A 22685-nucleotide genomic window follows, 5' to 3' on the forward strand; every position below is an offset into this window, starting at 1 on the left:
TTTACAAAGCTTTTCAAGAACACCCGGCTATCCAGAGGAGGCGGTTCTGCACTGCATCCCTTCCCCATGTGGAGACACGCCTGTGAAGGTGCTGCCGGACAGCCACACTCCGCACTCCCAGCACCACCAGCCACACCACTAGCTGCTGCAAGGTTGGCTCCTGGTCCGTGGGACCCCCTCACGGCCTCTCACCCCTCTCCTTCCTGCCAATTCGTGACAACACCTCCGAGAACTGCTCTAAAAGTGACGTGGATCCGGCCCTGGTTCAGCTCTCTTCTTCACCTTGCGCTGATTACACTTGAGAATAGGCTTAGAGGAGGCTGCTAGAGCTGAGAGAAATGTTTCTATGTGGAAAAAGCCTCAAATCAGGCTAAAAATCAAACACTAGGCTGTCTTGGAACAAGTTAATTCAGTTTTCCATTATAGCTCAGACTACTGATTGCCTTTTATTGAAAAGGAGCGTGGACACGATGGTGGGCTGGGCACCCCCTCCCCATGGGACAGCTCAGCCCCGCCCCTGCCCGCGCTCTGCGGGTACCCGGCTGCAGCCAGGCTGTGGGCTTGCGGCTCCGCAACTGCCCTGTGAGCTGGCGCCCGTCCCTGGGAAGTCTGAGCTGTACTGGGTTTCTCAGAGGACCTGGGTGAGGCGGGCTCTCAGACGTGTGCCCCCTCTGAAGGCTGTCTGACGGCTGTGTGGGTGCCCGGGTTTTGCTCCTGCCCTCCAACCCCACCCCACCCCCCAGCACTGCCACTGGCCTGCATCGTACACTGCAGTGGGGAGGCCGCCCCAGCCGCCCAGTATTTGTCTTCAGGCACAAGGATTCTTAGCCCAGCTTTTAGGTGAAGCCCAATTAATTAAATGTGTCTTAATTTTTTTTTTTTTTAATCCCCAATACCGCTCTTAGTAAAGGCCAATCGGTCAGAGTAAGTGGTTGCCAGGATTCCAGGAAGACTGCCCCTCTGCCCCAGCCACTTCACTTGGGGCTTGACTGAATGCAGACATCCCCTGTGGTCACAATGCCAGCCAGGAGATAGTTCGCTCAGGGGGTCACTTCCTGCAGTAAGAACAGGGTGGAGATCTTCTGAGAGAGGGTCCTGAGAAATGAGGGAGAGGAAACACTTAGAAAGGTAAAGCTAATTGAGGAGGAAAATTCTACTTAGGGCAGACTTTCAGAGTCGGCGAAAACTTGGAAACCTCTAGTCGGCCCCATCTCCTTCGTGGACTTAAAATTGCGGTAAAATATACATAACATAAAATTAACCATCCTCGCCATTTTAAGTGGTAGTAAATCCCTCGTGTGTTGCCGCTACCACTTCTATCTCGAGACTTTCTCGTCATCCTGAACCAACACTGCACCCACTCTGCGTTCCCCACCCCAGCCCCTTGGAAGACTATGAGTAGAAGAACGGAGGCAGAGGAAGTGGTAACTGTTGGGAAGCCAGACAGTGCCCGGAAGGCAGTATCTGGCTGTCCCTGGCCAATGTCCCCCACCCACCCCACCCTGCTCCTCTGTGCAGCACACTAACTGTTTTAATCGAAAACACAGGCAGATGACAAGACCTGCCTTCTAGTGCCCGTTTTTCTGTGTGCACTTGTTATTCAGTGGCCCGGCTCAACAAAGAGGAGTGTCACTTCTGCCCATCCCAGCTTTCCACGGCTGCAGCACTATTTAAATAAAAATCACACGGAGGCAGTATTGCATGGCAAGAACACTGGAGCAGGATTCAGAAAACCTGGACTCCAGCCCCGACACTGTCAGTGTGAGATCTCAGGCCAGTCAGCCTGTCTGAGCCCCAGGGGTTTCTCTGTGGGTGGTCGCCCAGCACCAAGGGTCCCGTGCTTCTGTCAGTGATATGGAGCCCTTTGAGCACCCTGCAGATCTAAGATGTGATGCCAAAGGACTTTGAGACCCTTGGCTCTTCTGTACTGATTCTGAAAACAGCACCCCAAAAGAAGAAGAAACAAGATGCTGTGCCTTGCTCCCCAGACTTGCTCTGCAGGGTGTGGCCAGCATGGCCTCCTGAGACCTGGCAGGATTGTCCACTCCCTACTCTGGGAATGGCTGGAGTGGCCAGAGTTGACCCTTCTCTCCTTCCCCAGCTCCAGCTTCCTCGTTCAAAGAGCTGGCCTGTTGCTCCCACCTCCGCTGCTTTGGCTCTTTGTCCCAGATCCAGAGCTTCAAAATAACCTGGCCAGACAGAGGGAAGGAAACTTTTGCGCCCCTAGTCAGGTGACTGACCTCCTGGCATGGCCAGTGTGTTTCCACCGATGTCTGTTTCTGCATTTTATAAAACTTTTTTTTTTTTTTATGAAAAGAACTCTTTGGAGAAAAGAGCGAAGCATCACATTCTTCTCATTTTATTTGTACAAAATATTTTCTTTGTAATCTATCTGATGGGTTTGGCCTGGAGACTTGCTCTTTTTGCCTGGCTTTGTTCTGGCTCCACATGGAGATCGATTTCTCTTCTGCCACCAAAAGGGGCATTTAGCTCGCTGTAGCCGGCGTTTCTCCTGGAGATCTTCACTGCATAGCCACCTCTATTGTGCTTTCTGTTCCTTCCAACCACCCAGTGAGGATGGGGTTTTCTTACCCGCCAGAGGTCATGGTTATTCAACCAATAACAGGAGCAGGTCTTGGTGGCAGTGCTGAGACGGCCGCACCTGGCGAGGGATATAGGAGGCAGAATGTCACTGAGGCTCAGGTACTTTCTTAAAAGGTCAGGTTCAAGCCTTCCCTTGTGCATCTGCCTGTTGGGGGAGAATTTCTTCCTTGACAACTTTTTAAGTCTTTTGATAGTTGGAGTAATTGCTTCTCCTCACCCACACCCTTTTCTGGTGACTCAGGGGTCCATTCATAGAAGCCAAGAAAGGAAGTCCAATCGCATGACTCGAAACATCAAAATTGCCTTCTCAGGCCAAGACAGCCAGTCCATACACCCTCAGTCATGTGTGTCCTGTGGCTCCCTCCCCCTAGAATGGAGGCCAAACCCACTTATGTTGTGTACTGATGATATTATGAAGTGCCATTGACCAGGCAAAGTTACTCTCAGAATCAGCTATCAGAGAAGCAAAGGACACCCTCTGCCTCCCTCGTCACCCCACACACTCCATGCTGTCAAGATTCACCTGCAGGCTCACTCCATGTGATGTCCCAGTCAATTCAGTTTATCAAGATTTTACAACACAAAGCATTACAGTACTGCAGTGAGTATATGGAGGGTCAAGAAAGGGGCAACAGGGCCCTGGCCGGTTGGCTCAGCGGTAGAGCTTCAGCCCGGCATGTGGAAGTCCTGGGTTTGATTCCGGCCAGGGCACACAGGAGAAGCTCCCTTCTGTTTCTCCATCCCTCCCCCTCTCCTTTCTGTCTATCTCTTCTCCTTCCGCAGCCAAGGCTCCATGGGAGCAAAGTTGGCCCAGGCACTGAGGATGGCTCCATGGCCTCTGCCTCATGCGTTAGAATGGCTCCAGTTGCAGTGGAGCAATGGCCCAGATTGGCAGAGCATGCCAGGTGGATCCCAGTCAGGCACATACGGGAGTCTGTCTGCTGCCCACCCCTGCGCTTCTCACTTCGGAAAAATACAAAAAAAAATAAAGGGGCATCAGGCATGGCGTTCCTATTTGGAGACAGAGCCCCTCAGTCAGCCTGGCGCTCTCCCATGTCCTCAGAGCCCAATTTGACCTACTCTGGATCTTTAGACTCTGGAAGTTTGTTTCACTCAGTAAAAAAGTTTTGGGGACAGGAATGAGAACTCAAAACATTCATCCATAAAGATTGTGTCCAAAGTCAAGATCTTGGTTTCCAGGTTGGCACTGCGATTTATAGAAGGAAAGTTAGAGCACCGCCACTGACTCCGGGGCCCCACCCCAGCCCCTTCCAATCACAGGCATCCAGGCTGCCGAGCGTACCACGAGAACAATGTGTACACAGCAATGTACCCCCCTCTCTGTTCCTTTCCCTCAACTATTTGTAAGACAGGTTATAGATTTTTTTTCCTTACTGTTAAAAGTCACATTTTCATCCTTTTAATGTCTAAGGACACTAAATATTCTCTAACCAAAGTAGGAGAGGAGAGGAATTTGGATTAGGAATTCCCATAGAACAACGTGTTTGACCCATGGCCATTTATAGAGACCTGTACTCAACAATTAATGCTTCTGCATTCATCTTAAGAGCCCATGGAACTTTCTATAAAAATTGACTCATAAAGCAAGTCTCATCAAGGAAACAGTGTCATATAGACCAACTACTCCAACCATGATGCAATTAGTTCAAAATCAATAACGAAAAGATAATTTTTAAAAATCTCATACACTTAGAATTTAGAAATACCATTTGTGTTACAATTAGGTCAAAGAAGTAAATCAAAGTTGAAGAAAAGTGCTTAGAACTAAATGATAATGAAAACAGTTCGGCAGTAAGGAACTTGTTCAGAAACAGTTCTATTGTTATTTGGTATTGAGTGGCATTTCTATGTTTTTAATTGCAGCTTGCTCTATGTTTATTTAGGAATGAGCAGAAATAGAGTTTAGAAAAGTTTAGAAAAATATTTCCTGGCCCTGGCCAGTTTGCTCAGTGGTAAAGCTTAGCCCAGCATGTGGATGTCCCAGGTTCAATTCCCAGGCAAGGAACACAGGATCAAGTGACCATCTGCTTATTTACCCCTCCTCCTCCCCCTCCCCTTCCCTCTCTCTTCCCTTCGTGCTGCAGCATGGCCCTGGGCACTGAGGATGGCTTTGTGATCTCTGCCTCAGGTGCTAAAAGTAGCTCTGTTGCTGAGCAACAGCCCTAGATGGACAGAGTAACACCCTGTAGCGGCTTGCTGGGTGGCTCCCACTTGGGGCATATGTGGGAGTATGTCTCTCTGCCTCCCTCCTCTCACATAATAAAAAATATTCTTTTTTCTAAAAATTCAAAAAATCAGCTTTGTTTGGCCAGATTGAAAACAAAGGGTTAAACTTCCAAACCAGAAATGATACCTAAATTCTTAGGAATTGTTTTTCATATATCTGTTCACTTAATTGCCAAATCCCTTTCCTTCCTCCTCTGAACATAGATTCCCATGAAATAAGCACACAGAATAGGAGGAGGAGGCAGAGAATAGAAACACTGGTTCATTCCAGGCAGCCCTGAGTTCAATCTAGGATATTTACTTTGAGTTTCTTTTGATCATTTTTATTCCTGCGGCATTCTAGATATGTAGTTTGTGACCGGTGATAAGGGATTTAGGAAAAATGGGGTGGGGGTATTTTTCTTCTGGAGTCAGCTGTTACCTGCTTTTATAAACAGATGAGGATTTGCCCTCACTGTGAAGGCGTAGAGTCTGAACCTTGAACATCAACAGGCAAGAAAAATAGACTCAAGATTTCTTCAAAGGCCAGCTTGTTAATTCAGTGATGGTCCACTTTACCTGTCATTCTTTCCTGATACCTCACTGCCCTCCTGTTTGGAAGAAAAATTAAGGAATTGATTGGAATTCTCTCCAGCAGGAAACAACTAAGTTACAGATGGACCACATTGAAGTGGTTTTTTCCCCACGGCGGATAAAGCATTGTCACCTGGCGCCCTCTGCTGTTCAAATAAAACGAGTCCTCAGCAGCGCTCCCACACGCGGTCGTACCAGCCTCTTGCTCTCGGATTTGGCTCTCCCAGAGAGAGCACATGCATTTCTCTTAAAGGGCATCATCTTTCCTCCACTGCCACCTCCAGTTTGGATTCCAGGTCTTGTCTCCTTCCCGTCTACCACTCTACACGGACTCCCCAACTGTTCCTAAGGAAGGGAAGCAATAGGTTTCAAGAAACGTGCAGTTTAGGATTAACCCTTCAGGTCCCAGCCTGATACCTCAGGTCCCTTTACACATCGACGATGATCATTAGACAAGGTGCTCAGGAGACCGATATTCTCACCTACTTCATTGCATGGCCTCAGTCAGTTTGATTCAATAAATACTTGATCTGCTTTGTGCAAAATGCTGGGTCAAGCAGCATGACAGGTGGTACCTAGAACATGTAAAAGGGTTGCCATCTTTTTTTGTTTTGTTTTTGTATTTTTTCGAAGTTAGAAGCAGGGATGCAGTCAGACAGACTACCGCATGCACCCAACCGGGATCCACCCAGCATTCCCACAAGGGGGCGATGCTCTGCTCATCTGGGGCATTGCTCCGTTACCCCTGGAGCCATTCTAGTGCCTGAGGTGGAGGCCATGGAGCCATCCTCAGCACCCGGGCCAACTTTCCTCCCATGGAGCCTTGGCTATGGGAGGAGAAGAGAGAGAAAGGAGAGGGGAAAGGGTGGAGAAGCAGATGGGTGCTTCTCCTGTGTGCCCTGACCGGTAATCGAACCCGGGACTTACACACACCGGATTAACGCTCCACTGAGCCAACAGGCCAGGGCCGCGGGTTGCTATCTTTAAAGGATTCACAAGTCTGGTAGGGCAATAACATGCAGGGAAGAGGCTCTGATAGACGGGCACATGATCAGAGCCATGGAAGGGGCACAGAGGAGGCAGGGTCACTACGAGCTGAGTCTGTGCGGGGCCCCATGAAGTTCCGGAGCAAGTCACATTCCCGGAGAGTGGACGTAGGAAAGCACCCCAAGTTCATGGCAAGACATTGTCTCAACTCTCCACCCCCAAATTAGGACCCCACCACTTTAAATTTTCCTTGACTTGACAAATATAAGTGAAACACTTATGTGCCAGGTATTGTATAGGCTCTGAGGCAATAAATAACACAAGGAAACATGGTCATGCCCACCTGGGCCCCGACGTCCACAGGGAGCCAGCGTGAGGAGGACATCGTGGCCTCCAGTCCACTTCACATTCTGATTTGCTTCTGAGCAGAAAGAGGAACAATGAGGGAGGAATCGCAGATTGGCATAATCCAGAGTCAGACTCAGAAAAACCGTTAGCATGGGTTTTGCCCAGGCTCTTGGTCCTTGCTAGAGGGGTTTAAAGAGGAGGACTAAGTAGAGATGGGATGGATGACAAGACTGGAGAGCAAAGGTAAGCAGGTGGGCCTCTGTCATCGAGGACAAAGGCCCATGTTTTCCCTGAGACCCTGCCTCTGCACTGAGGCTGTGGGAAGAGCCCCAGGCCAGCCCTCTGTCTCTGTGCTCTTACACAGACTTCCCTGTCGCTCTGAAAACCAAGTAAATAACCCCTGCTCGGCACTTCCTCCCAGGGTTTTGGAGTTTGTGAGTAGTTTGTGCCAACAGATCAGTGATGTTATCACCATTATCGGCAGCACTCTGAACACTGATGCCTCCCACAAGCCCTCCCAGAGAGAGAACCTGCCTGCAGCCTGATTGGCGGCCTTTCTCCACCTTCCCCGCCACAGTCTACGCCCACGCCAGGAAGATTTGCTTTTTAAACAGCAAGTGTGTTTAATATAATACACTTAACACGGTTGGAGCTCTGATGAGAAAGAGAACAAAGGCAAGAAATCCTCTCAGCAGCAGTTTGGGGTGTTGTTTTATAAAAGTATTTTATTTTATTAAAGTTTATAAAAGCACAGTGCCGGTTTGTGAAACCCCGCTTAAAATTTCATAACGCAGGGACCTGCCGTTCCATCGCTTCCGCCGGTCATCTGTCTCCTCTCTGAGACTCCTGGCCTGGACTCCCCGTCCTGCTCCCCTGAGGACGCCCATCACGCTGGGAGACAGGCCGCTGAGTGAAGCTGGCCGCTCTCCCAAGTCGTTTTTACCCGGGAGTCCTGATGGAGTGGAGATGGGACGAGGCTGAGGGCAGTGCTTGTGTTGGCTGAAGGCTGGTCGCCACCCTCAGCCAGGCACCATCCTGGACGCTGTACAGGTGTCGCTCTCAGTCCATCCTGCCCGCTGGACTGTCGGCCCAATGAAGGCGGTGAGCGTGTCTGCCTTCCTTCCTGCCAGATCCCGCCACCTAAGCAAGGGTCAGCTAAAAATATCTTCATCAGTTAATGAGCCCTGCATTAGGCAGCCTTCTAGGTGGGCATGACTGTCCTCAGTTTACACATCCAACTGAGGCCTGAGTGGCTTTAAGAATGTTTCCAAGGCAGGAGAGCTTGTCTGGCTCAGGGTCTGGATCCCACGTGCTGTCAGCTTTGAGTTCACATTTCCTCCCAGACAACACGCCGCTCAGAACCTCCTTTTCAGAGGAAACGGGTTGTATTGTTTTTTAATCATGTCCCCAAAAGTTTGCATTCCATCTGTATTTGAAAACAGGCAAAATAGACAAATAGTGTTGGTAATATACCCAGAAATGATTATTTTATAAACCTTTTGGAGCCATCTCTTGACTCTATTTATGAACCAGTCTTCAATTTTTAGAAGAACTGAAATGTGAGTGACGATCACATATTCATCCCAGCAACATGTATTAAATGGCCACTGTGCGCAGCAGCCCTTCTGCTCAGGGCCTGCGGCCCAAAGATGAGTCACAGGGGTCCCTGTCCGTGAAGGACCTGCAGTCCGATAGCTCTGGCTGCTTTAAAGGAGAGTTCTTACAAAAGGGAAACATTCTGCCTGCAGGATATTTGGAGAGCCCAGGTAAGAAGGGAAAGAAAATTATTACCCAAAATCCACACAACATATTATAAACCCTGAAGGCACAGCCTACATCTTAGCGTCTCCATATCCAGAAACCCTTGCACCAGCCTAGAGGAGACGACGATGAGGTGGTTTGGACGCGGGGGAAAGGCCACCCTTGACCCCACCACCCTGAGAACCACTGTCGACCTTAGACAATATTCTTAGTTTCTTTTTCTTGGACTGTGAAAGGACTGGTTCAGAGGTCATTCTCTCTGCCTCACCGAAGCCAGGTAGGTAAATTGATGGCCTACTTGGCCCCACTACAAGGGATGTGCTGCTGCCCACCACGTTTAGGGGTGGTCTCCTACCATGTCTTCGCACCTAGAGGGGCCTCGTAGGCATGGGAAAGGCAGAAGCTTTCACTAAATGCCTCCACACATACCCCCCACCCCCAGAAAAGGGTCAGGGGCAGGCCTGGGTTTATCTGCAATCGGTCCCTTGAATTGAGGGGAACTTTCAGAGCTTTCCTCAAACCAGGCTGCCTGGTGACCCACCTGAGGCAGCTTTCAAAGCTCCAATGTCTTGATCCTCTTCACACTGATTTACAACAGCATCTCTGGGAGGGAGGCCCAGCCATTGGTGGTTTGGGGTTTGGAAAGCTGTGGAGGTAAAGATCAAAAACCACCGATGTAAAGGTAGGACAGACAGTGTATGAGTGGCCTTTTGAGAGGAAAAGAGGGCACTATAAGGGTCAGTCTTTTTTTTTTTAAGTAAGAGGAGAGGAGATAGACTCCTGCATGTGTCTCAAACAGGAACAGGGTCCACTTGGCAACCCTCTGGGTTCAATGCTCAAATCAACTGAGCTATTTTTAGCACCTGAGGCTGATGTGCCTGGGCCAACACTCAAACCAATTGAGCAACTGGCTATGGGAGAAGAAGAGGGAGAGAAGGGGGAGAGGGAAGAGGAGAGAAGCAGATGGTGGCTTCTCTTGTGTGCCCTGACCAGGAATCAAACCCGGGACATCCATATGCTGGGCTGATGCTCTATCCACTGAGCCAGCAGGCCAGGGCCGCAGGGGTCAGTCTTGAGACGCTCAGACCCAGGATTTGGCATCACAGGAGTGCTCTGTCTCCTGCTTTGTGAAAAACCTGGGTGGTCTGCAGGGGCAGTTAGTCTGCAGAGGGGAGCCCAGAGTAGGAAATAGCATCTTTGGTCCAAGGGCTCATAGGGATGCGTGGGCAAGGGGAGAGCACACGGGGACATGTTCACGTACAAGGTAAACACTGGGAACTAAGTGTGGGTGCGCTATTTGTAAGTCACATGAGCTCTCTGCTTTCATTAGGAAGGAAAGAAAAATTTTGCAAGCTAAATTATTAGAGAGAAGCCACTGTAACAATAGGCAGTTAGCAGAAGGAAAATGATTAGAATTAATCTTTTTTTATTGAAATAGTCATTGAAGTCTTGTTACTTCTCAAGCACAAGTGCTAAGCATTGACATACCTTATGTCGTTTAGTCTCTGTGATAACACTTTGCACTAAGCATTATTCATTCCCTTTTTTTAGTGGAGAAAACCGATGCTAATACATTTCAAGTAATTAGCATAAAATCACATGAAATGAAAGAAGTGAGCCAGCCTCCCTGACCCCAAAGCTCAGGTTTTGTTCACCCTACCAGGCTTTCTGAGCCAAGCCTGCACGATTATAGGCAACACAAAGAACGAAAATCAAGGCTCTGTGCTCGCTTCAGCAGCACATATACTAAAATTGGAACGATACAGAAAAGATTAGCATGGCCCCTGCGCGAAAATCAAGGCTCCATCCTCGTAAGAAGGGGTAACCAACTTTTCAGCATGGCTAGCTGGCTGGAAGGTGTTTCCTTTCGTGAAGATCCATGGTGTCACCAGGCAGCGTGGCAGGTACTGGGAGCTCCAGCAGTGCCTCTTCCAACTAGCCAGGTGACCAGAGAAGTCACCGAGTCGGCCTAAGTCTCTGTTTTCTCACCTAAGCAGTCAGAAGTGTTAGGACCATTTGGTCAGTGGTTTTCAACTTGCCCCGTGGAGGCCTGGGATCCAGGAGGCCGTGCTGGGGACAGGATGGATGGGCACGACCTATCTCTGTCCCCTTCAACCAGACAAGCTCTGCAGTCAGCTCCTCGAAAAGAACTTTCCCACGTGGGGGGCGGGGGTACATTTGGAAAGAAACCGCTAGGTTAGTGGTTAATGTCAATGACGTTTTCTATTTGATAAATGTCAGGTCCTCTGTTTCTGAAAATCCATGATGCTGGGAGGAATCAGTGTCCTCACGATCCCTGAGTAGCTGTTGAGCGGGGATGGCAGGAGAAGAGCTTTGGTGCATGTGGCAGGGAGGCACAGGAGGCAGAGGAGGACAGACAGGCTGGCTGTGGCCAGTGGAGCTCACGCTGGCAGTCACCCCGCCTGGCCCCCGGGCCGCCTGGAGGAACGGGACCCACCAGAGTAGACAGGAAGGTAGACCAGGTGCCCTTTGCTGTTACTGGGATGGCGACATGGTCACGAACCACAGCTGGGCTCTGGGCTTCATCCCCCTAATTTGTACTTCTTTTACTCAGTGGGGAAAAAGACTCCTCTTTTAGTCATTTAGGATTTAAGCAATTTTCTGTTTGTTTGTGTTTTTCAGATCTTAAATCCAAATTTCATCCAAGAAGGTGAGTTTAAAAAATGGCAGAATTCAGAACATGGGAATTGGCTAAATAACTTACGGCAAACTTAGCAGTGAGATTGAGCCTTTAACTGTGCTGAGGAGTTCCGTGCTTGCAGACGAGGAGACACGCTTCTGGGGAACTGTCAGGGTGAAGGGACCACGACTCACAATATGTATTCTGCGATTCAACTGTTCTAAGGAAAAGGGTGTTGATATAAACCCCAAAAGGACATATCCCAGAATATTCACAGTGGTTGCCTCCAGACCATGACATCACGGAGCGTTTTCTTCTTTGCTAATCTGGGGTTTCCTAATTTTTCTACAATAAACATTTACTACCTTTAAAATACTCTTTCATGAGACACCTTTCCTAGTTTTTCTACAACAAACATTTACTACCTTTAAAATACTCTTTCACGGGACACAGATGACTCAACAGTGTTAAGCTGAAAGTTATTTGAATCATTCCACAACATGGGTGGGAAGTGAGATGAATGTATTGTAAAATGGCTGTTTTGTTCTAAGTTCTGAATGATGTGAATTTCTGTCGATCTGACCACAGTGGCCCCAGAGTTCCTCGTGCCCTTAGTGGATGTGACCTGCTTGCTTGGTGACACAGTGACACTACAGTGCAAAGTCTGCGGGCGGCCGAAGCCTATCATCACTTGGAAGGGTCCAGACCAGAACATCCTTGACACTGACCACAGCTCGGCCACATACACTGTGTCCTCCTGGTAAGCGCCCCCCACTGCCCGCCAGCGTGCGTGTTCATGCAGCACCACAGGCACGGTCTGGGATGTGGCTCCTGTTCCAGCAATTGAGTTCCCCCAGAGAGGAGCTGCCCTGGAGCCTTGTCCAGCGCCAGCACTGACCGGGACTAGGAGAAAGATGGAGTCAGAAGCCGGGGTGACTCATAGTAGTGTACTCACAGCTCTCACAGTAGTGTACTCACTGTGGTGTGCTCTCACAGTAGTGTACTCACAGCTCTCACAGAAGTGTACTCATAGCTGTGTGCTCTCACAGTAGTGTACTCACAGCTCTCACAGTAGTGTACTCACTGTGGTGTGTTCTCAGTAGTATACTCGCAGCTGTGTGCTCTCACAGTAGTGTACTCACAGCTCTCACAGTAGTGTACTCACTGTGGTGTGTTCTCATAATAGTGTACTCACAGCTCTCATAGTAGTGTACTCACTGTGGTGTGCTCTCACAGTGTGTACTCACAGCTCTCACAGTAGTGTACTCACAGCTCTCACAGTAGTGTACTCACAGCTCTCACAGTAGTGTACTCAGTGGTGTGTTCTCAGTAATGTACTCACAGTGGTGTGCTCTCACAGTAGTGTACTCACAGAGGTGTGCTCTCACAGTAGTGTACTCACAGCTCTCACAGTAGTGTACTCACTGTGGTGTGCTCTCACAGTAGTGTACTCACAGCTCTCACAGTAGTGTACTCACAGAGGTGTGCTCTCACAGTAGTGTACTCACAGCTCTCACAGTAGTGTACTCACTGTGGTGTGCTCTCACAGTAGTGTACTCACAGCTCTCACAGTAGTGTACTCACTGTGGTGTGCTCTCACAGTAGTGTACTCACAGCTCTCACAGTAGTGTACTCAGAGCTCTCACAGTAGTGTACTCACTGTGGTGTGCTCTCACAGTGTGTACTCAGAGCTCTCACAGTAGTGTACTCACAGCTCTTACAGTAGTGTACTCACAGTGATGTGCTCTCACAGTAGTGTACTCACAGCTCTCACAGTAGTGTACTCACTGTGGTGTGCTCTCACAGTAGTGTACTCACAGCTCTCACAGTAGTGTACTCACTGTGGTGTGCTCTCACAGTAGTGTACTCACAGCTCTCACAGTAGTGTACTCAGAGCTCTCACAGTAGTGTACTCACTGTGGTGTGCTCTCACAGTGTGTACTCAGAGCTCTCACAGTAGTGTACTCACAGCTCTTACAGTAGTGTACTCACAGTGGTGTGCTCTCACAGTAGTGTACTCACAGCTCTCACAGTAGTGTACTCACTGTGGTGTGCTCTCACAGTAGTGTACTCACAGCTCTCACAGAAGTGTACTCATAGCTGTGTGCTCTCACAGTAGTGTACTCACAGCTCTCACAGTAGTGTACTCACTGTGGTGTGTTCTCAGTAGTATACTCGCAGCTGTGTGCTCTCACAGTAGTGTACTCACAGCTCTCACAGTAGTGTACTCAGTGGTGTGTTCTCAGTAATGTACTCACAGTGGTGTGCTCTCACAGTAGTGTACTCACAGAGGTGTGCTCTCACAGTAGTGTACTCAGAGCTCTCACAGTAGTGTACTCACAGTGGTGTGCTCTCATAATAGTGTACTCACAGCTCTCACAGTAGTGTACTCACTGTGGTGTGTTCTCAGTAGTATACTCGCAGCTGTGTGCTCTCACAGTAGTGTACTCACAGCTCTCACAGTAGTGTACTCAGTGGTGTGTTCTCAGTAATGTACTCACAGTGGTGTGCTCTCACAGTAGTGTACTCACTGTGGTGTGCTCTCACAGTAGTGTACTCACAGCTCTCACAGTAGTGTACTCACTGTGGTGTGCTCTCACAGTGTGTACTCAGAGCTCTCACAGTAGTGTACTCACAGTGATGTGCTCTCACAGTAGTGTACTCACAGCTCTCACAGTAGTGTACTCACTGTGGTGTGCTCTCACAGTGTGTACTCAGAGCTCTCACAGTAGTGTACTCACAGTGATGTGCTCTCACAGTAGTGTACTCACAGCTCTCACAGTAGTGTACTCAGTGGTGTGTTCTCAGTAATGTACTCACAGTGGTGTGCTCTCACAGTAGTGTACTCACTGTGGTGTGCTCTCACAGTAGTGTACTCACAGCTCTCACAGTAGTGTACTCACTGTGGTGTGCTCTCACAGTGTGTACTCAGAGCTCTCACAGTAGTGTACTCACAGTGATGTGCTCTCACAGTAGTGTACTCACAGCTCTCACAGTAGTGTACTCACTGTGGTGTGCTCTCACAGTGTGTACTCAGAGCTCTCACAGTAGTGTACTCACAGTGATGTGCTCTCACAGTAGTGTACTCACAGCTCTCACAGTAGTGTACTCACTGTGGTGTGCTCTCACAGTAGTGTACTCACAGCTCTCACAGTAGTGTACTCACAGCTCTCACAGTAGTGTACTCACTGTGGTGTGCTCTCACAGTAGTGTACTCACTGTGGTGTGCTCTCACAGTAGTGTACTCAGAGCTCTCACAGTAGTGTACTCACAGTGATGTGCTCTCACAGTAGTGTACTCACAGCTCTCACAGTAGTGTACTCACTGTGGTGTGCTCTCACAGTGTATACTCAGAGCTCTCACAGTAGTGTACTCACTGTGGTGTGCTCTCACAGTGTATACTCAGAGCTCTCACAGTAGTGTACTCACAGCTCTCACAGTAGTGTACTCACAGCTCTCACAGTAGTGTACTCACAGTGATGTGCTCTCACAGTAGTGTACTCACAGCTCTCACAGTAGTGTACTCACTGTGGTGTGCTCTCACAGTGTATACTCAGAGCTCTCACAGTAGTGTACTCACTGTGGTGTGCTCTCACAGTGTATACTCAGAGCTCTCACAGTAGTGTACTCACAGCTCTCACAGTAGTGTACTCACAGCTCTTACAGTAGTGTACTCAGAGCTGTGTGCTCTCACAGTAGTGTACTCACTGTGGTGTGCTCTCACAGTAGTGTACTCACAGTGATGTGCTCTCACAGTAGTGTACTCACAGCTCTCACAGTAGTGTACTCAGAGCTGTGTGCTCTCACAGTAGTGTACTCACTGTGGTGTGCTCTCACAGTAGTGTACTCACAGCTCTCACAGTAGTGTACTCACTGTGGTGTGCTCTCACAGTAGTGTACTCACAGCTCTCACAGTAGTGTACTCACTGTGGTGTGCTCTCACAGTAGTGTACTCACAGCTCTCACAGTAGTGTACTCACTGTGGTGTGCTCTCACAGTAGTGTACTCACAGCTCTCACCATGGTATACTCACAGCTCTCACAGTGTGTACTCACAGCTCTCACCGTGGTGTACTCGCAGTGCTGTGCTCTCACTGTGGTGTACTCACAGTGCCGAGAACAATTTTCTTGTCAAATACATAAAATGACCCACTGGTCCTGGCCAATTGGCTCACTGGTAGAGCGTCGGCCCAGCGTATGAATGTCCTGGGTTCGATTCCTGGCCAGGGCACACAGGAGAAACGCCCATCTGCTTCTCCACCCCTCTCCCTCTCGCTTCTCTCTCTCTCTCTCTCTTTCTTTCCCTCCTGCAGCCTTGGCTCCATTGGAGCGAGTTGAACACAGGCACTGAGGATGGCTCCATGGCCTCACCTCAGGTGCTAAGAAAAGCTTGGTTGCTGAGCAATTCAGCAACGCCCCTGATGGGCAGAGCATTGCCCCCTAGGGGGCTTGCTGGGTGGATTCTGGTCAGGGTACATGTGGGAGTCTGTCTCTTCCTCCCCTCCTCTCACTCAATTAAAAAAAAATGACCCAGTCCAATATGTGCAATAGAAAACAGAGAATCCAGCCACAGCATGCTTCTACGCAAAAACAGTATTTAACAAACCCTGGGTGACTGCCTCCCAATCATCCTGTTAATATTTATTGCTCCTAATTATAAACTTTATTGTGGACTATTTACTGCTCACAGAGGACAAGAAGTAACAAGCCCTAAATGCTTGAGAAACATTTGTGGACGGAACACCTAGGATCAAGACACTTCCTTCTTTTACCTTAATAGTTGCACGTGTAAAACAATGTTGCCTCTCTGTTCCGGTTCTAAAGTATCAGAGGGCCCAGGGAGGTTAGTGTGCGAATCAGCGCTTGGAAGATCACGACAGTCACCACGTGGTGTCACAGCCAGTGGGGAGAGTGCGCTGTCTGTGATCTCTGCATTGAACCCTTTCAGGGCAGTTCTTCCAGGGGGGGTCCTGGAGCCCAGACTGGGACTGCTGGGAAAGGGATGGTTTAGTGGAGGAATTGGCCCTTTCTTTAATTCACTTCGTTATTCTGAGGGTCCCACATGTAGAATTTGAAATACTTGAACATTTTTTATTCTTTTAGTCTTTCCACTTTTTCTGTACCATTCATTACTGATCTGTGAGACTGAAAATGTTTTAGAAGCAAGTTGCTGGTGGTGATAATATGAGTAATACTGTAGATCTGTACTCGTAGAGGACCATGCTCTAATTCTTTATCTCACTTCACTCTTCTTCTATCCCTATGCCCCTTATACAACAAACCTGAGAGTCAGGCGTTGCGAGAGTTTGCCCCCACAAGGGACTGAGGATGTGGACAGGCAGGGGGGGCACCCAGGTCAGCAGGGGCTGACCCCGTCACTGCTCAGCTGCCTCAGAACTGGAGTGTGACAGCATCCTTTCGGTGTCTCTAGTGATTCTGGAGAAATCACCCTGAAGATCTGCAACCTGATGCCCCAAGACAGCGGGATTTACACCTGCATAGCGGCGAATGACCACGGGACCACGTCCACGTCGGCCACGGTGAAAGTGCAAGGTGGGGGCCCTTCCAGCCAAACACTTTCCATACTCTTTTAAGAAACTGATTTTATAGTGATAGGAAGGGGAAAGAGGGAGAGAGAGAGAGAGAGAGAGAGAGAGAGAGAGAGAGAGAGAGAGAGAAACATTGTTTTATTGTTCCACTTATTTATACTCTCATTGTTGATTTTGTATGTGCTCTGACCAGGGATTGAACCTGCAACCTTGGAGTATTGGGGATGACACTGACCAACTGAACCCAGCCAAGACTATACTTTTTTAAAAAAATATTTGCTTTTGGCCCTGGCCAGTTGGCTCAGCGGTAGAGCGTCAGCCTGGTGTGCGGGGGACCCAGGTTCGGTTCCCGGCCAGGGCACATAGGAGAAGCGCCCATTTGCTTCTCCACCCCTCCCCCTCCTTCCTCTCTGTCTCTCTCTTCCCCTCCCGCAGCCGAGGCTCCATTGGAGCAAAGATGGCCCAGGCGCTGAGGATGGCTCCTTGGCCTCTGCCCAGGCGCTAGAGTGGCTCTAGTCTCGGCAGAGCGATGCCCCGGAGGGGCAGAGCATCGCCCCCTGGTGGGCAGAGCATCGCCCCCTGGTGGGCAGAGCATCGCCCCTGGTGGGCGTGCCGGCTGGATCCCGGTCGGGCGCATGCGGGAGTCTGTCTGACTGTCTCTCCCCGTTTCCAGCTTCAGAAAATAAAAAAAAAATAAAAATTTGCTTTTAGTTTCATAAGATACACATAACATAAAATTTACCATCTTAACCAATTTTAAGTGTACCATTCAGTCGTGTGAAGCATGTTCACATTGTTGTGCAACCGATCTCCAGAACTCATTTTATCTTGCAAAACTGGAACTCTGTACCCATTAAATAAGTCCCCATCCCTCGCTGCCCCCAGCCTGTGGCAGCCACCGTTCTCCTTTTGTCTCTTTAAATCTGTGCTAGTCAAACATCTTCTGTGGACATTACAAGGGCTCCCTGAGACCTGGCGGCAGGGGGAGTTCTGTGAAACTTCAAAGTGAAGTTTTAGCAAACGGGAAGAGTTTTGCTAAGAGCTGCCTGTGGCCACTCTACACCTCCTGGCCCAGCTCTGTCTCCGTTTGCGGTATTTGGCCCAAGGGAGAACTTCTGACAGCAGGTGTATCTCCCAGGTCTCCCTCGGACCTGGAGAAAGGTGTGCCGCTTGGTGGAGAAGGTCATAGGAAAATTTGAGATGCAGGTTAGGTAGTTTCCTAGGTGATGTATAAAATGCGAAGTCCTGCAGAAATAGCACCTGACTGTGGTTTCTGTCCCCACAGGTGTTCCGGCAGCCCCTAACCGCCCCATTGCCCAGGAGAGAAGCTGCACCTCCGTGATTCTCCGCTGGCTGCCCCCGTCCAGCACGGGAAACTGCACCATTTCCGGTTACACTGTGGAGTACAGAGAGGAAGGTGCGCTATCTGTTCTGCCTTCTCTTCTTTGTAAAGAGGGCTTTCAGAGTCACAGCGCTGTTGGTCTCCGTTCCTTCTGGTGTCTTCCAGCGCAGCACAAAGGCGTAGGCACGAGATTACAGCACCTTCTCGGAGCTCAAACAGCCCGTAGTAGTTCTGACAAAACAATGACTCATAGCAGGTTTCAACATGCCTTCATGTGCACTTGCCTACTTCACCAGCCCAGTCACCCAGATGGAGATCTCAGGCCCATTCTACAGACGAAGAAGCCAAAGCTAAAGACAGTTGAAATGCACAAGGCTAAAGTTAGAATCCAGGTCTCTGGTTTGCTAATTCGTGATATTTCTCCCAGAATAACAGGTAGTGGAACAGGAGCAGAGTTTTACTTCATCCCCACTCCAGATAAAATTTAGAGATCACTACACACACACATACACACACACACACACATATGTATATATATGTATATATATAGTAACTTTTAAACAAATTATTCAGTTTTTAAATTTGTTATATTTACATTCTAAGTGCATACATTTTTTTAGCAGTTGTAAACAGCTGAGCCTGACACCTACGTATCAAGAAGAAACAGCTAAAATAAACTACCAGGTAGCTGATTGTTAATAACAACACATCTCTGAACCACATAATGAATTACACAACGGAATTGAAAAGATTGCACCCAGCACCAAAACCATGTGTTTTACTCTACTGGCCGTTACCCCATTATTACTTCCACTCTCCTCCCCTGTGGCGCACGCGCTGTTTACCCCTGCACCTTTCTCGGGCTGTTCACCCTTCTGTCTCCCAGCTCAGCACAAGGGGATTGATGCTGAGCTGACGGGCACATTTCACAGAATTCTTATTCACCTCAGCATTATTCCATTGTCTTGGGGAAATTATTTAATCTCTGTGAGTCTTGATTTCTTCATCTGTAAAGTGAGATGAGTGCTCCTGACCTCAGATCACTTGTGAGCCTTGGTCCCCGGAGACGACACAAATAGATAGCAGTGTGCGTACTTGTGTGTAAGTCATGTCTGTGGATTTAAGTGGGAAGGCGGGACGAGAGAATTATGTGAGGATGCCTTCCATGGTACTTCAATGTCGAGCACAATGCATGTTCCTTGCTATTTTATTTCAATTTCCAAATGCCTATTTGCTCATTTCTTGTTATTACTTGATGGTTTTCTGGCCTGTGAAAGTTTGCCCCGTGTGTTTCTGTAACTTGCGTGTGACCTGTGTATCTGTTCCCTCTCACAAGCACACCTGAAATGAGGGGAGTCTGCGGGCCAGCTGCCCCTCACCCCTGGCAGCACGCTCCGTCCTCAGGAGAGTAAACCCACATCTGCCACAGCTGGCCCGCGGGCTTTCAGAGCCGGACGCGGTGACCACAGCCGTCCCTGGAAGGGAGTGTGTCCACTTCCCCTCCTTTGTCTGTTGAAGGCCTTGGAAACAATGTCCCTCTAGCTTTTCCCTCTCTCTCTCCTCGGGGATGACGCGCTAGGTTCCCAGGCCTGGCAGCAGTCGGTAGCTTCGACCCTGGACACGTACCTCGTCATTGAAGACCTCAGTCCGGGGAGCCCTTATCAGTTCAGAGTCAGCGCCAGCAACCCCTGGGGCATCAGCCTCCCCAGCGAGCCCTCGGAGTTCGTGCGGCTTCCCGAATACGGTGAGTCCCAGCTGTGCCCAGGACCGCCCTCGGTGGAGACAAGGCGCCTGGCCGGCTGGCACACCCTCCCCGGCATGGTCAGTTCATCGGCACATCAGCCTCTGGGCAGCAGGTGGCCTCGGTTTGCTCAGTGACTTCAGTCAGTAACATTTCAGGGGCCATGGTGAAGAGTGTTTCCATAGAGGGCGATTTCAGTTAAATCTGACACCCATGTTTACCCTGGGCCTGCCAGGTCCCTGGGCACATGTGTGTCTGTAGGAGCAGAGAGGGGCAGGCAGATGTCGTGAGTCACATGGGTGCTCTCTGCCCCTCTTCTCAGACAGGAACACCGAACCCGCCTCTCCCCTGGGGGCCCCTGCCAGGCGTAGGTGTGCCTCACAGCACTAGGGACACCTCCACTCGCTAACTACAATGGGGAGAGAAAAGCACCCTGGCTGCAGGATTCGATCATTTCCCACCCCCTACCTTCCCAGAGTATCTTTTCTCACCGTGGATACATTTTTCAGTGGATGTGCCGGGTAATTAACTAAGATACACATATAACTAAGTACGTATGAGTCTTTTACAAACGAGGCTCCTATTTTGCCCACCTCTTCACTCTCTCACCAAGCCACCTCGGTCCCGAGGACGTTTTGAAAGAGGAAACTTGTTAGCCTACGGCAGTGGTCAGCAAACCACGGCTTGCGAGCCACATGCGGCTTTTTGGCCCCTTGAGTGTGGCTCTTCCACAAAATACCACGAGCAGGCGCTACCTCGATAAGAAACGTACCTACCTATATAGTTTAAGTTTAAAACATTTGGCTCTCAAAAGAAATTTCCATTGTTGTACTGTTGATATTGGCTCTGTTGACTAATGAGTTTGCCCACCAGTGGCCTAAAGAAATCTTCGGGGAAGCGAGGTTTTTGGCAGTACAGGGGAGTGGACTGCAGGTCGGGGTAGAGAGAGGAGGTTTCTGTCCTTAAAAGGGAACAGGTCTGTGTCTTTTTGGGTTAAGGGAATCCCAGAGTCTAAAGAGGGGCTCTAGAAAGCTCCTAGGGTCTTAGACTACAGCCTGCCCCCAGCTGAAACCGGAAATGCGCCCAGCCCTGTCCCCACTGGCTCAGCCCCCTCCCAGTGGCTTTGCTCCGGTGGGCCTGTGACTCGCGGGGAGACCCTGGCCTTGGTCTCTGTCTCCTCAGCTTTCAAGGTGGATCGGCGCCTTCAGCCTCAGCTGGGCTGTGCTCTGGGCCACCTGAGGTGACTGCGGTCAGAAGAGCTGTGTCGCTGGCTTGGTCCTCTCCTCCCAGGCCACTGACTAAACCCTGGCCAGGGATGACCACTGCTCACATTTGTGTGAGCCCTGGTCCCGAGACTACACAAACAGATAGCAGTGTGCATACTTGCGTGTGTGTAAGTCATTGCCAGGGCATTAACACATCATATAAGGTAATGCTGCAGAGAGTCTACTCAGGCATGCGTTTGGGGTTAAGCTAAATCAAGCTTAACACACGGGATAAGCTCATTAACGCCGAAGAACAGTGGGGCGAGAGAGAACCGATTTAGACTGTTGAGCACATTCCTTTCCTCCGTCCTTGCCTGGCCTTGTAACTCCCCCCTGGCCCTCTGCCGGTTCTCACTGGCTTTTCTAGGCCTTCCGTGCGCTTTTCTCTCTCCCTTTTAATTTTTTTTCTAACAAGTGTATTTTTAAGATACCCAGAAGTTCCATCCTGGATCGTCCCTGAGTCTCCCTGTGTTGACGTAGGTGGCACAGGGAGAGAGTCTGTCATGTCAGTGTCCCCTTGGATGATATTTTTAAAAAGAACATTCCAGAGAACTGTGGCATTTTCCCACCGAGTTAGACTCCATATTTAGTCTGAGAGTTGCCTGGGGATGATGCTGAAGTTCTTTTTGTTATTCTTATGTGACTTCCTCAAAATCATAAATGGATTCTCTCTCTTCCAAAGATGCTGCTGCTGATGGCGCCACCATTTCTTGGAAGGAAAATTTTGATTCAGCTTATACTGAGCTGAATGAAATCGGAAGGTAATAACCCGGTTTTCTATTTCTTCATTCACAAACACTTAACATTACATCAGAATAATAACTTGCTTTTGCTGGTTATTTCTTTTACTAAGTGCATTCTGTCTATAGTAAGAAAAAATTAGAACACTTATGTGTATTTTCTATTGGTTTTTTTTTTAATTTATTATTTTTTTTTTTTTTAGTGAGAGAGACAGCGGGACAGATAGGGACAGACAGACAGGAAGGGAGAGATATGAGAAGCATCAATTCTTCGTTGTGGCATCTTAGTTGTTCATTGACTGCTTTCTCATATGTGCCTTGACCACGGGGCTCTGACTGAGCCAGTGACCCCTTGCTCAAACCAGCAACCCTCTGCTCAAGCTGGTGAGCCTATGCTCAAGCTGGCAACCTTGGGTTTCGATGATGATAATGATGTGGGTAGGTCAATGCTCTATCCACTGTGCCACCGCCTAGTCAAGCCTTTTTTTTTACTTCTTAAGTTGGAGGCTTCACTCATCAACTCTCAGCCTGTCTTCTAATATAAGAATTTAAGGCTCAATCTTTTCTTCAAAGTACAATTTTAGGTACATCTCCTGACTTAATAACTTTTTTCTTTTTTCTTTTTCTTTGAGAGAGACAAAGCGAAGGACAGACAGGGACAGACAGGAAGGGAGAGAGATGACAAGCATCAATTCTTTGTTGCGGCTCCTTAGTTGTTCATTGATTGCTTTCTCATATGTGCCTTGACCGGGGGATATACAGCCAAGTGAGTGTTCCCTTACTTAAGCCAGAGAGCTTGGGCTTCAAGCCAGCAACCTTGAATTTCAAGCCAGCAATCTTTGGGCTTAAGCCAGCAACCATAGGGTCATATCTATGATCCTACACTCA

At 49.0% G+C, this 22685-nt stretch overlaps 1 protein-coding gene and 1 non-coding gene across 17 annotated transcripts in view; both read left to right on the forward strand.

Moving 5' to 3' along the window:
- The window catches only part of KALRN (kalirin RhoGEF kinase), a 735103-nt gene that overhangs the window by 695012 nt on the left and 17406 nt on the right, over window positions 1-22685 (forward strand). For all 16 annotated transcript variants that reach the window (XM_066240722.1, XM_066240718.1, XM_066240728.1 and 13 more), the window contains 6 exons: window positions 11164-11191; window positions 11750-11921; window positions 16592-16713; window positions 17995-18126; window positions 19631-19795; window positions 21740-21818. In XM_066240722.1, the coding sequence (XP_066096819.1) occupies window positions 11164-11191; window positions 11750-11921; window positions 16592-16713; window positions 17995-18126; window positions 19631-19795; window positions 21740-21818 (698 nt within the window). The remainder of the gene's footprint in view (window positions 1-11163; window positions 11192-11749; window positions 11922-16591; window positions 16714-17994; window positions 18127-19630; window positions 19796-21739; window positions 21819-22685) is intronic.
- LOC136312357 (U6 spliceosomal RNA) lies at window positions 10243-10354 on the forward strand. The gene has a single exon (XR_010726954.1). It is a non-coding gene; the product is annotated as a U6 spliceosomal RNA (small nuclear RNA).

The sequence above is a fragment of the Saccopteryx bilineata genome, chromosome 8 (assembly GCF_036850765.1).
Source record: "Saccopteryx bilineata isolate mSacBil1 chromosome 8, mSacBil1_pri_phased_curated, whole genome shotgun sequence".
NCBI classification, from domain to species: Eukaryota; Metazoa; Chordata; class Mammalia; order Chiroptera; family Emballonuridae; genus Saccopteryx; species Saccopteryx bilineata.